Genomic DNA, 16,239 nt, shown 5'->3' with positions numbered 1-16,239 from the left:
TAAAACAATTAAACCATCATTAAAAGTGGAGGGTGTGGGTGTGTGGGAGGGTGTGGGGGGAGGAAATTATTCAAATTCACGAAAAACAAACAATCTCCATAATGAAATACATTACTCGAGACAGTTCTATCACCTCCAAGGTGGTTCCCAATTTCTCTCACTGATTCATATAAAAATACATGTGGGAAGAGGGCAGAAAGACTGTGGAGAGGAGGAGGGAAAACAATGCATCCAGAAAGTCCGATTCTTCTGCGGACTTTCCATTAACTTCAAGTGGGGTCAGAATTCCACCCCATACAGTTTCAGTTGTAGAAATCAAACAAAATTCTTATGAAATGCTTAGCTTGACCTTTATTTGGTCAAATCTTGTATATGACAATTTCACTTACTGCTTATGCTAACATTTTAAATGAATCTACAATATATCCACAGTTCATGAAGCTAAGAAAATGTTTCTTTTTAAATTTTTCAGAAGATGTATTGTGTAGAAATTATTTATAAATAAAAAGTTGAGGAAAATGTATAAGCTTGAAAAAAGGACCAGGCAATAAAACTACCACATATCTTATAAAAGTAATTAAGGACCCACTTTGAAAGAAATGCATTGAACCTGGAGTAATACCAGACAAGTTTATATTAATTAGATACCAGCTAGCTGCAGACTTGGGAACCAAAACTCAGGCATTAGCTTCAGCAGTCTGGATTTTTTTTAGCTTCTAAGTGGCCTGCACTTTCAAGCTTAACATTAACATGCAGAGTAATCTTTGATTTCAATATAAATATTAATCTGTATTAACAGGTTTACACAGATTAACTAATATCTCGCTAGGAAAAGGCATATATTCACCACAACAATTTCATAAAGTGAATGTAAAGCAAAACTGATAAAAATGCATTCACCTTACTCGAACTTTCTCACACAATGGGTGGCAGTACATGTTTTTGTAGGTTTAAAAATAAGTTTAACACCTTAAATACAACTAATGTTTTGTTACATTATATGTCACTCATTTCTTGATTTTGTGCCTGAATTTCTGTAAAGCATGACCTGTTTCATTAGGATACCATTTGGAATAGCAGCAGCATTTACAGAACTTTATAACTGTAACTATTATGTAACCAGAAGAGGGTGGCTTTGCAAGGTAGATTAAGATCTGCTTGTTGATTCTACTACTCCAAGTGCTTTCCAAGGCAATTAAATGAAATAAAGCAATTAAAGAGTGTCTTCAGAACAAGTCTATCAAATTCAAATTTTCGTTTCCTTACTTCAAGGCTTCTCAAGCAAGAAGAGACCTGAAAAAGAAAACTAAGGACCAAAAAAAGCCACATTTTTTTTCTTTACCACACTACTGTCCTAATAGCTTGAGTCTAAACTTCCAGACTGGTCAAGAAATCAAGAAACCTAAAAATAAGTTTGTGAATACTCACAAACAAGTTCTATTCTTATGAAACATTATATACTTCACTGTATAAAGAGTTAGAGCACAGTCTAATAAAAGCTACTGCAGAAGACTGAGATGTAAATAGGTTTCAACAAGCAGTGCATCTTGAAAAGATCATTCCAATACACCGTTTCTTCTATTCAAACTTTTCTAGAGGGGAATACTAGAAATTCAGTCACACTCTAAACCTCTAAGTGCAAAAGGGAAAAGGCTGGAATATTTTTCCTCTCAAGTATCTTCTACTGAAGTAAAACTTTTCTTCTTCACACGCACTGCTTCAGGAACACCCAGACATAACCACTAGAGCAGCTATTCAAAAATGTATCTAAAATTTTATTTAAATGACCTCCTAGCTTCATATGCCTGACATGGATGAAAAGAGATTAAAAAGGAAATTTAAAATCAATTCATAATGGATTTGAAAGTAACAAGATATAGTCTTTTCTCTAAACATTATATTATGCTGAGAAAGGTGCATATTAAGTAAGTTTGCCTGAAGATTGCATGAAGAAGCTTTTGTATTTTCCCCTTTTTCAGAATATTTTCTCTTTAATTTGTAAAACAAACAAAACAAAATTTGTAAAAACAAACAAACAAAAAAGGTCATGCTAAGTAGCTGGTCTTAGTCATGCTAAGAAATTTTTTCTAAAGTATAGCTCTGCATTTTTTTTTCTATTTCAGATAACAAATATCATCCCATAAAATTTGAGACTTTACTAGAGAAGCCATCCCCAGTAGTGATAACTTTTTGGTTAACTTGGTAAAACAGTATAAAACATTCAATGCTGTGCAAAAGTCATAATCTGAACAAAGCTATTGTTACAAAATTGGCAGATTGTCAATGCTTTTAACCCTGCAGCAGCGTATGAGGGTTTTCTTCTCTCTTTCTTTCAAAGACAGCTACTTCTGCAACACCTTCCTAACTCCAGCCAAGTATATAAGCAAAAGATCAACCTGCAAGTTGGAGCTTATGCTTCTATGTACTGCATGTTCAATGGGTTATATTTAACTTCTTTGTAAAGCTTTTCAATACCAGGAACTTAAGATTTGCCATTCCCCCTTAATTTACTTTTTAAGGGGGAACAATTACATTTAAGTTTTGATGTGGTAGCATAATGTAAAGTCCGTGTAAATTTATCTTGTCAAAATGGTCCATAATTATTTAAATAAGGTTCCAGTATGATGTCCTTTAATCTCCGAATTCCAAGGACAAAATTTTTGTCCCTAGGTTTTAAGTCGTCACAAATTTTTCTTAAAAAAAAGTGCAAGTTTAACTTTATACAGTTAAATCTAGACTTTATCCTAAAATCTGAAATAATTTACTCCTGGGCTGACAATTTCAGATGAAGTAGCACAAAATCAAATACTACTAAACTGACATTAAAGACGCAACTGTGAAAACTTTAACTTGTTAGAAAATCGACACTTTTCAGTTCAACTGCTTACACCAAACTTATTTTAATGTATTGCTTTTAATACACATGGAAGAAACCATGTTAATCAGACTAGCCAAACCTGTGAATAAGCTGCTAAACATTTTGTGAAATAAACACAAAGTTCTTAAGTCCTTACTTAAAAAAAAAAAAAAAGTCGTATTTACCATCTAGGTTTCATCATCTTATGCTAATTGATAAGCATATTGATAAGAACACATGCAAGGCACCGAAACTTCCCAGTTCTGGGTACAATGACTATTTACATAAAATATAAGTAACAAATATTTTACATGAAAGTTTGGGGGTCTTAAATATGAGCTTCCATCAGAAAAGTGCCCAGAACAAAAGGAAACAGGTAGGATTTTGTTACACAGATCTAGATTAAAATATGCCTGAGTTAACAAACAAACAAACAACAACAAAAATACATCACAATTTTTTTCCCAGGAGACCAGAAAACCATTAAGGAACCTCACCCGACCACAGAAACTACCCCTATTGAAGACGCTGTGGTCATTCTGAGTCTTAATGAAAAAGCACACATCTTACGTACAGGATCACAATTTTTCAAAAACAGCAAAGAACTGTAAGCATACCCTAAATCTTCTCCAACAAAGATGCAACAGGTAGGTCAGCCTCCCTTTAGACTTTGCAATTTAAAGCTCTTTTCTGCTGCAGTCTCCACAAAGCAGGACAGAGGGCATGGGAACAACAAAACACCATTTCAAAGAATAATGGTTACGGTGCTGTAAGAAACTATCCACTATTCTTCAAGTACCAATCTGGTTTCCAGGGCAAGCAACATTTACTCAATGACAGAAAGGTGAACAATCATGTATTTCAGGGAAACCTCAAAGTATTTCTTTCCCAAATGTAACAGAGTTAGTTGCCATGCCAAAAGAGGCTAGGAGACGGAGGAAATGGGCATGGTGTGTTTTCCTCTTCCCCCTCCTCCTCCTCAAAAAGAATCAATAGGTTGCTTCACATCACTAGTTTACAGAGCTCAAGCTGTAGTGCATTTCTGAAATATGCTCATGGTATTGTATATGATCTGATGAAATATGCTTTGGCATTTAGAAAGAGACTCATCAGCAAATTCATAATAGCTGGAGATACCTAGTGTGACCTTTTGGTGTCACAGCATAAGGTGGCTTAGCCTTTCAACAAGTCAGAATAAAGCCACAAAGGTAGGAGGATTTCTAAGTATTCAGCTTTGTCAGTTTAACACAAGACTGTAAAAAACATTCTTCTCTACCAGTATTTCAAAGCAATCTTCACAACATGATGAACAGATTATGGCCACCTTTGCACTGAATTTAAAGTGGGTTCCAGAAGCACTATCCACCCAGAACACACTGTAAAGAGCACTGTAATACATGACAACACTCCAAAAGACTATCTTAAAGGTAAGGTAATTTAACAATAATCAGTCCAAGTGAAGGCTTCATAAGCATCAGGAGGAGAAGGTTAGTATTGCAAGCAAAAGTCTGACCTTAACAGATGTTTAGGCATACAGGAGGCCCTTAAGCAATGCGAGTAATGTCAGACATCGGAAAGCTATTACAAAGCCTGGCTTACTTATCAAAGATTCACTTTGCAGTAAGAGCCAACCCAGTAAGGCAGAAGAGAAACATCTAGTCATGAAAGATTTTTGGTTGGTTGGTTTTGTTTGTTTTTTTGGAATTTTGTCAATCAGGATAACCATTTTCATTTAAAGGCATCACTATTCCTAGCAGATTAACTTCTTCATTGCACAAAGATTCCTTCAGTCTCATGAGGCTGTCAGCAGGACTTTATCAAATAATACACAAGCCTTCAGGTACCGTAATTGCAATGCCTAGTTACAATATTTGACTGAATCCAGTAACAGATCCAGGCAAAGCAACTACATCCAAAGACAGAGAAAATATTAAACATTCCATGACAGCAAGGACTGTAAAAATCCCTGCTCTCCTTTCCTCCAATCTTTTGTTCTCGCTACTGTACTACAGTAATACTTTCAACAGCATACTTTCAAGTAACTGCAGTTACCTTATGTTCCTGCAACTGTTGACGAAGCTATGCTGTAAACCAAATTATCCAAGAAAAGATGAGAGAGAGAACAGAGCTACAGGCCCTTTCACATATATCCAGGTATCTTTTAGAAAGATTTTGGTTTTGCACTTCTCCTGGGCAGCAAGCTCATGGGACAAGAGCTATTAGCTTTACTGTAGGAGAAGCCTACACTCTAAGGCTCTAGACAGGCTCTGCCTTAGCAAGCAGTTAGAATCAGCAGACCTCAACCCTGTTCTGTATTGCTTAAAGGAAAACACAGAAGTCAAAGGAAAACCAAGAGCAGCACTGTAACACAAAGATATTTAGGTCCAGATTCAAAGAACACCACTACTTCATGTCCAGAGTGCAACACCAACAAAAACCCACCAATCAAATAAAACAAAATCTTTGCATCTACCTAACCTTACTAGGCACCTCCTTCTTGATCTGGAAGATCCTTAAGTCCCTGTTTTGTTTTGTTTTTTCCCCCATACATACTCAGAATTAAGACAGTTTTACTCAAAGCCTACAGGAATTACAGGCATTAGGTGAAGCTGCAGCATACCTCATCTGAGTGCCAATCTTAACATTCCTCATAAACCAATAGTTTTAGGTCTATTTAAAAACTTAGTGAGAACACCTGAAGAAAGAGATACTGTCACAACAGTAAGCGTTGCACAGCTTTTGTAACATGGCCTAACAAAGCACTAATCCTGCAAATTTAAGAACCTGTCTGAAGCCTGAAGAGTACAAAGGCCAATTTCTACCACTTTATAATTTACCTAGAACATGACTTCTACACCCAGGAATATGAATCTAGGACAAGCACCTAAACCAACCAGCTACGGATTCATGCTTCTCCACAGTGACACAACTTCAAGAGAAAGGAAAACGTGCAGCCTGGAAATTTATAGTTAAAGACACCCTCCTGGGTAAGTGACAAATGTTGAATTCAACACCTTACCTTGTGAGGAGAAAACAAAATCTGTGTCTCCATCTCCCAGCTGAACACCTTAACTAATAGGTAATCACAGAAGACGGGTGCCGTTGCCATCTGCTCCTGTGGTCCCCTTTTAGGACAGCAGTGCTCAGTTCTTAGAAAGACACCTAACCACAGAAGGGATCCTCAGTATACCCAGGTGCCTCAGTGCAGCTTTGAGTAAGAAGCAGCAATTCAAATACACCTCTATGTACACTATCGCCCAGTGGCTCTCACTAGATAGTTCACATTCTGCATAATTTTCTCTTGGACCATCCATTGAGACAGATTCATCTAATATACTGTACAGTAAACTGAGGTTTTGGGGGGATACTGCACTCCACTTTGGGGATGAAGAACCTAAATTTAGATGTCACAACAGTCAAGTCGTTCAGTGAATCTAGGCGCTGGGTTTAAACCCTTATGGTTATGGCAGCCACAGCTTAAACCCTTCCGAGATTTGTGCTGCCCTTCTGTAGCAAAAACATTATTTAGCAAATCACTACAGGTTCTGAAACAGTTATCTGCAACAATCACTTAAGGCATATTACTCTTGTTTTTTCAGTAAATCTGTTAAATTCTTATTCGTACCGGGGAAATAGAGCCTGTGAAATTGCCTTAACATTTCAACACCAAAGCCACAACCTCAACGCTTCTTGGGAAAAATGAATGTCAAAAATATATCCTTATAAAAAATAGATCCTTACTCTTCTATCTCACAGAGAACATATTTTTCATTAGCAGTTGTATTAAGTCAGGACTGCCAGGGATATTACAGTGGCTACAAAACAACGCTAAAACCTGTAGATGTACACCCCATTTAAAACTAGCCCAGGACTGGATTTCCTGCACTTGAAAACTGTCTAAAAAGCTTCAGCCCTGTCTTAATTTTGATATTCCTATCACAAATTTCACTCTTTAGGGTAGGGAAAGAATATATTCCTTGAGTCTAGTTGACTCAAGTCACTGAGTTAAGCCAGCGTTACCCATGACACTGAGTGATGTGATACTTAGAGGAATTATACTACACTGTCACCATAGCAAAAACTACAGATGAAAACATGGAGCGAGTGTGCTTGTATGCATGCATGTGCATGTGTGTGTGTAAAATATACATACTTACTGAGAGTAACCTGATCTGTGAAGACAGTCACTTATGCAACTAAGTTTACTATTAATTACAAAGACCAAAATCTGACAAGCAGAGCTTCAAATTCAACTATGACTGTGCTAATTGATTTTACAGCAAATCTTAAGGAAAAAGAGAAACAGGGAAAATGTTTTGCAGGACCACTACAGTCTCCTAGTGGCATCTATCTGTCGTCTACCCATCAAGGCACAAATGAACTTGAATTTCCCCCTCTAAGTTAAACACAAAACAAAAAGCATATCTGGTTACCATTGCTTTGCAGTTTCACATTCACTGGATGGATATGAGGAATTAAGTCTTTCTCTTAAACTGACTGATATCTCCTGCATTACTCAGATTTTGTGATGCTGACTGACAATGAAGAAACCCAGGTTGTGGGGAGCTTAAAAATACCCAACTCTACTTCAGGGATTTGCCACAAGGCTTTAGATGTACCAAACAACCCATTTAAGATGGGAACACCTGACTGGACTAAGTATTGTTAAGCTAAGAATTACCTAGGATTTTTCTAATAAAACCTCCAAAGTCTGCAATTTTTATTAAAGAAGCATCTGTTGTGACAAAGTCATTCAGTGCTAGTTTTGCTACCACAGACATTTGTCCTGTCAGGCAATGATAATGAAAGGTTCTTGACTGGTAAAGCAGAAATCACATGTCATTCACAACACAGGTTTGGTTCTTGCTGGTGATGTCTTCTGTCTGATCAAAGAGAACCCAGTCTCCAAATTTTTCCCATCCCCCAAATAGAAATACTGTTTTTCAGAGGTGTGAGATGACATTCTGAGCAAGTCCAAGAAAGTCACAGCAGTTATATCAGATAATTTTATTAGCCAGAATCAATTTATGTTCCCAGTTGATATGCCAGTTAGGAAACAAGGAGAAGCCTGCCAATTCTGTGCATACTCATGCCTTCCCTTAGTAAACCAACTTCTGCAGCTCTGCAGAGGTGACTATACAATCAAGTTTCATGCTCTAGGAGCAACTCTTCCCAGTCATCTAAATAAACTGTTTTCCCTCCACCCATGTCTTCTGAAACATCAGACATGGAAGACTGGCTAGTGAAATATTCCCAAACTGTAGGGAGAAGCCTCTCTTAGATACACAACTGGCATGTCTTACTCTGTGGTTTGATTCAAACTGATTGCCAGACTTACAATTCCCCTCACCTCAGCAGGCAGACTTTTTCACATACATTTCCAGCATGAAACACAGATTACTAGCTGCTGAGGTCTTCTGACTCTCATTTCTCTTTGACTGTAAAAATCTTAAATATATGTGATTTTTACTCTTTTTTGGTGTTTGGTTGTACCACACAGCATCCTTTAGCATTCAGCTAAATATTTCAGTCTTTCAGGGGGTTGCCTAAAATCAGAGGTAAGGAATTTAGATTCAGATAGCTCTCAAATGGACTTGTCTTATAAAGAAGAGCAGAGGAACTCGGGCTTTTCTGACCTTAAATTCCATGAAAACTATCATACATCAGTCATGAGTGGTCACAGAAAGGCAACCTAACCAGGCAACAAGAACATACGCTTCAGTGGCAAACAGTGAACAGCACTGAGGAACAAAGATCTGTACTCACAGCTCCAGGCTGATTGTCTCAGACCCTTCATAAGCTCAGTTACAGACATCAATGCGGAGGAAACAATACTGAACCTAGGCCAGTGCTGAAGGAGTCTCTTTCTAGGCTGCAAATTCTCTCTCTCTCACAAAGCTTGGCAGAATTTCTTCAGAAAATCTGTCCTGTACACTGCACATCTCAAATCTTCCTTTAGGTTCAGAGTGACCCTCTCCTAGCCTGACTTTATTTCCAAATGTCTTTTTTTTTTTTTTTTGGTCACAACAGCTACATCATCTATGGCAGGTCTCTTCTTGGGACAATCTTCTTTACTCTTGTCTCCAAGACTGTCACTCCACTAAGGCTGGCGGCTGGAAGAAGCCCATTTGCTTACTCTCGAGATTCTAACGATTCTTCAGATTCTACAAAGACTTTGTGTAGCTTTCTCCAGGAGACAAAGTCTGAGTTGAGTAACACATCATTACCTTGTTGAGGAAAAACATACGTATATCAAAGACCTACTTAATACTAAGAAACAGAAGGAAATACCTGTTGCATCCATCTTCCAGAAGAATTAGTTTAGTGCAGAACAGACCAAATTTGAAACCTGCATGTGGAGGAGCTCTACACAGAAAGGCTGACAGTATTCAGTCCAATGGGTCAAGGCAGCATACAACAACATTGTATGAGATCAGGTGACTCCTGAAGAGCTTTAGCCAGATTAAGAATTAGTAATGCAAAAATAAACCAGGTTCCATCTTGGTTCCCCAGACAGGTAATAGAGCACCAAAGGAGGATCTCTGTCACCTTGTCTCTTATGCGTGATCTCTGACAATGTAAACCAAGACTCCAATTTCACATGGATGAAGCATACAGAAAGATGACACTATGAAACACAGCTAAAACCCCAACTTTTTAATATGTTACAGATTTAATCTTTGCCCCACTAAACTGAATAAGGGTTGCTCTATTGATTTCACTGGATGCAGGATCTTGTCCTACATACAAATGCATGCTTCAAGATGGCCTATGTAAGAATTTATTAATATCAAAAAGTTTAGAAAGGTTTTTTGGCATATCTACAAAATATAGGATAATTACCATGTTGAAGTAAGACCGGATTTTGACCCCTCTTGCCAAATCCCAAACTATGACGTTTCCATCATGTCCAGCAGAGAAGAGAACTCTTGGATCAAATGGATGAGGTTCAAGTACAAACACTTCATCTTCATGCCCCTGAAATTAAAGACACAGTAAGCTGAACAAGAGGAATGTCTCAAATACTTACACAGGAATTCAATACAGTAACGTCGGTAACTGCAATGTGAAACTATGAAAGTGCCCAGCATAGAACTATGCGTACTATGACCACATATTTCTTTTTTTGTTTCTGTATATTATACTCTACTCTACTCTTTCCAGTTGCAATTTTAACTTTATTACAAGTACATTAAGTAATTCCCAATACTTTTGCCATGATTTTAAAAGTGCAGAAAGCCTAAACCAACATTTGACATTTTTGATCTTGATGCTTCACAGACTTTGATTTGTTTAGGCATAGTAGCAGTTAGAAATTTATTTTAGACCTGCAGAATTAGAATTTAACTAAAAGTTAGAGAATTACATTTTTTAAATTAATACTAAGTTTAAAGCTTTGCTTAAAATACTTCCATCTAGTGATGTATCTAGTTATTTGGATGAAAAAAAAGTATTAGACTTTAGTATAAACGCTATCTGATTTATTCTAACTAGAGGACTACTTTTAGTATCCATGGAATGAAGAAGTTGCAATAAGAAGTGGTTCAGACATGGCAATTTTATTCATTAACTGTATTTCAAAACCTCTGTCACACTAAATAAAGGTCACAAGTAGCAAAAATTGTTTCCCTCTCTCCTTCCAGATAGAATTTTAGGGGGAAAAAAGAGTCCAAAATTAGTTTCAGACATCTCAAACAACAATGGAGATTTGAACTTTAAACCTTTATTTTCTAGGAATCAGCAGACAGACACGTCTACTACATTTCAATTATCCGGAAGTGTTTAAGGCAGCCTTCAGGTAGAAAGAATGTGTAAGGAATAATTTTGGTGATATATATATAAATTCTGCACTCAGGATTGATATACCAAGATGGAAGACCTTACCATGAGAATATGAATGAGTTGGCCAGTGAAAGAATTCCAAACTTTCAGAGTCATGTTATTTACTGCAGTTATAACAGAGTTGTCATGGCGGTCCCATGCCACCATGGTCACTTTCAGTTTTGTGATTTTATCTTCAACTCCCTGTAGACTTTGTCTAAAACAAAAAAGCAAGAAGGGTTTCAAAGCAATCACAGTTTACTAAAAATACTGTTATTTCCATAGTAAATGAAAACATTTCTGTATTTTGCTTTATTAGTAAGAATAGCAGCATTATGTTTTCAAGAACCTGGAGAAATGAAAGATGTTACCCACTGCATAACGTATACCACCAAAAAAGACATTTATAGCTGCTTAAACAATGACTATAAAGTCACCTTAATATTTTAAAGAATCAATATATTGATTTTTTTTTCCAGATAATGCCCTCTGATACCTGACCTAACCTATTTAAGACTGCTCTCTGATATGTGCTTACCGAAGAGTAAAAATCCAAACTAGTGATTTGGTGAACAGTAATTTGACCTGAAGAATATTTATATTAGGCAGCTATAAGCACAGACAGAAGTATTCTCATACCTTTAAGTGAGTTTAATTGTCAGGCCATATTGAGTACTATACCACCACCCTTACACCACTTTGCTACCAGTAATAACAGTGCTTGATCTTGCATGTATTTTATTTTTATCTACATGAAAATGAAACACTAGCCATTTGTAACATAATCTATCAGAATACCCCCAAACCACGTTTTTGGAACTGTAATTTAAAGATGAAAAACCGTTGAAGTCTCTAGTGCAATAAATTCTGGGAAAACATCAAAAGCAACAATAGCATGTTACCACTAAGAAAGCAGACACAAAATACAGAATCTTCAATATACCATGAATTATAATATATGAAACAATATTATATATTGTACAATTCAATAATACAAGAAGTGGTTATAAAACCAGATTCCTTTCTAGAACAATGCAAAACCCAGGAGGCTTTACAAGTTGAATTTACTTTTACCTTTCAGTGCAATTCCATTTTCTTTGATAAAATTGCACATGTGTAGACAAGATCAAATTTGGAATTGCATTTATCCCTCTAGTTAAAAGGACAAAACAATTCAGCTAAATCTGCTTTACTGAAATGAACAGCTCAGTGTCTCAAAGAAGTTTAGTATTTGTGATTGTAATGAAAAAGAATCCATTCTTATTTTTCCAGAATCAATTAAAACTAAGACTTTTTACAGGCTGCATTTTCAAGAGAGATTAAGTCCATCTTTGTTTTCACAGTGCCAGCGTTCTATAGACTCTCATTTAAGATAGTTTTATTGCATCTGACAATAACTGACAAGACGCTTTCTGATCCAAACTTCTAACTAAATTGTATCATATTTAGCCACTCTCTTCCACTGCTCTTTTGGCCTTTCAGCCATCTCTTCAGCATTACTCCTGATGTCATTTCAGATTTTTTTTCATTAAATATTCCCCTTCAAAATATTCAATACAATTAGTAAGTGGAAGAGTTTTGCGTCTTAAATCATAAAATCTTTCTAATCTATGTCAGTTGGAATACACTTCTCTATGCAAACTAAAAAGGTCTAAGTCACAATTCCTACAAAGCCCTTCTTAATCCTCAAGCCTCTTTCATTGTTTGGGAAAGGTAATACAACCTTCCATGTAGACTCTGGTTTACCGTACAGAAATTTCCCATACTTACAAAGCCTTGTAAATTCTCAGATTATTTTAGCAAGTGAGAACACATTACACTGCAAGTAATTTATCTGCTCTGGCATGCAGAATAAACTAACCCAATACTGCTTTTCTGAGCATGCAGATTCCACAATAATTTTAAATATTACTAAAATGCAAGAAGTCTCAATAATAGGTCCGACTTGGCTTTCTTAGTCCAGAAACAAATACCTACTTAAAAAGCCATATAAATTTCACCTTTGATAGGTTTCACATATCTTTTATGTTTTTAATCTAATCTAATCAAAGTACTAGTGGAGCTATTATCAGGACAAGTCAGTTTCCAGAGTTGAGTAAGTAGTCAAATATTTGTTTTCATTGGAGTTAAAGAGCTAAATCAGCATACTGTACATTCAACCCATAATCATTTAAGAGGACATTTTTTTTCAAGTCAGCAAACAATATTTGAATTGAATGGACTTCAAATATCTATCCGATAGCAGAACATTTTACATTACTTACCCTGCTGGGCGAGCAGCCATATCTAACAAAATGCTTTTCCATTCCCTTCGCTTAAATTGCCAGATCCTCGCTGTTCCATCACGGCTTCCACTCACAAATCTAACAAAAGGAAAGAAAAGTTTACTCAGAGACCAAAGGGAGACCTGTACAGAAAAACAAACAAACAAACAAACAAAGGTAAAAAGCTACAGAACTCAGAACTCAAAAGTAAACTGCAGTAAGAAGTCTGGTAACAGTTTCAGAATGCTGTACCACTGGTTTGGGGTGAAAATTACTTCACGTGACATGAAAAAAAGCCCTGCAAATAATGGAATCTGCTTCCCTATCCCGAGTCCTTTTCAAACTAATTGTACTATGATCCATGTGGCACCTTGCCTACTTATGACACTGGTCTGGCATGGGGACATAATAACCCAACGAGCATTCTAAGCAACCAGCTCTATCACACTATATAAAGCTAAGGAAGGAATTCAACTGGACAAAATAGCTGAAATGCCAGGAGAGCTGCAAGACTGAAGTAAAGTAAAGACTCAGTAACTTAGTAGTGTATGTTTGGTAACTATCATGATACTTATCTGAACAATTGTCTCCCAGCTGGAGCTCCTCCCCCACCTTTTTCTTCCCCTTTTTTAGAGTGCAGGGGGAGAAGGAGGAGAAAAGGGTGGATGGAGCATAACGAAGTCTGATTTGCAACTATTCATATCACAGTAAAAATATACATTAGAACATCATTTAAGAGTCAGAAACTTCATAAATAAACCCAACTCCTTTCTTTAGCATCGTTCACACCCAATATCCAGAACTTCAGTGAGGTTAGACTAGTTAGACAAAACATTCTTAGAGTATGATAGTTTTCCTGTATCCAGCAGTCAATTTTTTGAAAAAAGTAAATATATATTAAAATATACATATTTTATATATGAATATATATACGTGTATATATCTTTTAAGAAAAAGTTAAAATATTCTATAATACTCCTTAATTTTGGTAAACTCAAAATACTTTAACCATTCATTACAATGAATATGACTGTAAAACTGAAGAGTTTCATTCCACTAGTGAGAATCCAAAAAACTCTGCTGATAATATTGATGAATATGTTGCATGAACCTAAAAACAGAAAATGATTTTTTTTTATAACTACTTCCAGAAGCTGATATTTACAGATATCCAAAAAAGGTCAAAAATTAGCTCTGAAAAAGAAATTGTTTACTTACCTGCTACTACTATTAGAAAACTGAATGCTGTCAACTTTGTCCTATATAAAAAGAAAAAAAAGAAAAAAAAATCAATATTGATTCCAAATTATCCATACATTCTAAACAAATACATATGTGATTTTAAAATAGTATTTACAGTATGAAACTCCAACTCTGATATCTTCTCTGGCTGACCTGATCCAAAGAAATAAACCCTAATGATGTGATCTGTACTCCCAGTGGCCAAAAACATTCCACCTGAGAAAGGCAAACACAGATAAGCAAGTCATAAGAAAAAAGTGTGATCTAATGCTATTACAGTATTTTTTAATGCCTGTAACATTAAAATTATTCCCTTTAAATTTATAGCCATATCTCATTTCAGGTCTGCCTGTAACTAGCCTATAAATAAAAACAAGAGTTTAACTGAAGACTACACTAAGTTGAAGTACCTCACATTTGCTGTCAGATAAGTAAGCATTTACAGACATATCTGAAGCATTAGCTAACTTTTCCAACTGTAGTAATTTGTCTCTGACTAAACTGATAGAGGTCTCAGTCTTAGTGAACTACTGAAAATACATCTCTGTGGTTTTGATATTTTATCCAATTGTTTATGTTGCATTCTTTACCAGTTGCCACTTCCAGGGATCATGGAAATTCAGACCTTGAGAATCTGAGAATCAACACCTTCTCATCCAAACCCTTACAGATTCTATTTTACATAAAGCAGACTAACACTCACACTCTCAAGAAAAAAGTATATGTCACATTTTAAAGGATCTTCAGTCAGTCACCAGAGCATTATTTTCAACATTTTACATGTAACTGCTTTCAAGGATTTCTGTATCACCAAGAATTTATGCATAGATTCTGAATATCTATCATTAATATCTGGGATTTTTAAAATCACTTTAACTCATTTTAATCCTATTAACAAGATATATGCTACAGTAGCTGTATTATACTTCATTTTACCTTCCAAATAACTTTTTATATTCAGACAAAGGAAAAAAGAAAGTCCTTTACCAGCACTAAAAGAAGAACAGATCATTTGGACTCCAGGCCGAGGGCGTTCTGTAAACTTTGTTGGCCTTGGACTACAAATAAAGAAACAGTTAAATGATTTCCTAATAGGGTTTCAAAAACAAGTCAGTATCTTAGAAATAAAGTACAGAAGGACAAAATTAAACACGGAGGAACAGATGGCTGCCCATCTATAAACAATTTAGTGCGACTACGCTTCATGATCTGATCTTTAGGAAACTAAGACATCCAGATGGACTAAGTAATGCATGTATCAAAAAGAGCTGTACCACAACAAATTCTGCTCCTCCCTCCCCCAAATATTACTATACAAAACACTCTCCTAAGTCACCTGCAAAGTAGAAAGGAGGACACCAGAGCCAGTTATCCATGACGTTCAGTTTTAAGCCAATGAATTCTGGGACTCTGGTCTTCTCTGGCAGTACATGGCTTTACTACAAGAGATAAACAGAGCGTGGTGCTCTTTGTAGAAGAGAATGTAAAAGAAATTTAAATAAACTTGAAGTTTTTCAGTGTTTAGAATGTACCAGGTTGTTCAGAAAGCATATATTCCTGTGGGTGGCACTAATTTCACACTGTCCCCAAAGAATTTTAGGACAATGGTTGGAAGTTCATAAGAAATTTTACTTTATGCACTGTGCTTCCTTTTAGACATTTCAATACCTGACATGCAAGCAGAACTAAAGCTTCAATGGATTTAACACTTTAAGAGTGTATAAAAACAAAAAATCAGATCTGGTACTTCAATCATTACTTCAATTCTGCTCATGTACTGCGGCAACCTCAAATCAGTAGGTGGTCTTACATAGTATACCATCTGCAATCTTCATTCCTTAAAGAATAAACTCACTAGATAATTGCAGCATTACACCCACAAGTGTCATCACTAAAGATTTGTTTGGATTCTTTTAACATAAAAGAATACATATTCACAACTCATGTAAAATTTTCTCTTTTAAGAGCAAAATGGTCCACGGAACTATAATTTATTTCAGCTGAAGGCAGATAACCTTCATCAGATGCTTGAGACCTTTCTCCACCCTGTCAGTC

General features: G+C 36.0%; 1 protein-coding gene across 9 annotated transcripts in view; it reads right to left on the bottom strand.

Annotated features, from left to right (window-relative positions):
- Nucleotides 1-16,239, bottom strand: part of PHIP (pleckstrin homology domain interacting protein) — a 121,408-nt gene that overhangs the window by 63,005 nt on the left and 42,164 nt on the right. For all 9 annotated transcript variants that reach the window (XM_067294081.1, XM_067294082.1, XM_067294085.1 and 6 more), the window contains 6 exons: nt 15,172-15,242; nt 14,300-14,400; nt 14,161-14,201; nt 12,943-13,041; nt 10,742-10,895; nt 9,701-9,835 (listed from right to left, as the gene is read on the bottom strand). In XM_067294081.1, coding sequence (XP_067150182.1) covers nt 9,701-9,835; nt 10,742-10,895; nt 12,943-13,041; nt 14,161-14,201; nt 14,300-14,400; nt 15,172-15,242 — 601 coding nt within the window. The remainder of the gene's footprint in view (nt 1-9,700; nt 9,836-10,741; nt 10,896-12,942; nt 13,042-14,160; nt 14,202-14,299; nt 14,401-15,171; nt 15,243-16,239) is intronic.

This window comes from Apteryx mantelli, chromosome 3, assembly GCF_036417845.1.
Source record: "Apteryx mantelli isolate bAptMan1 chromosome 3, bAptMan1.hap1, whole genome shotgun sequence".
Lineage (NCBI taxonomy): Eukaryota > Metazoa > Chordata > Aves > Apterygiformes > Apterygidae > Apteryx > Apteryx mantelli.
Note: the sequence above shows the minus strand (reverse complement) of the source record. Positions and strands in the feature narration are given on the sequence as shown.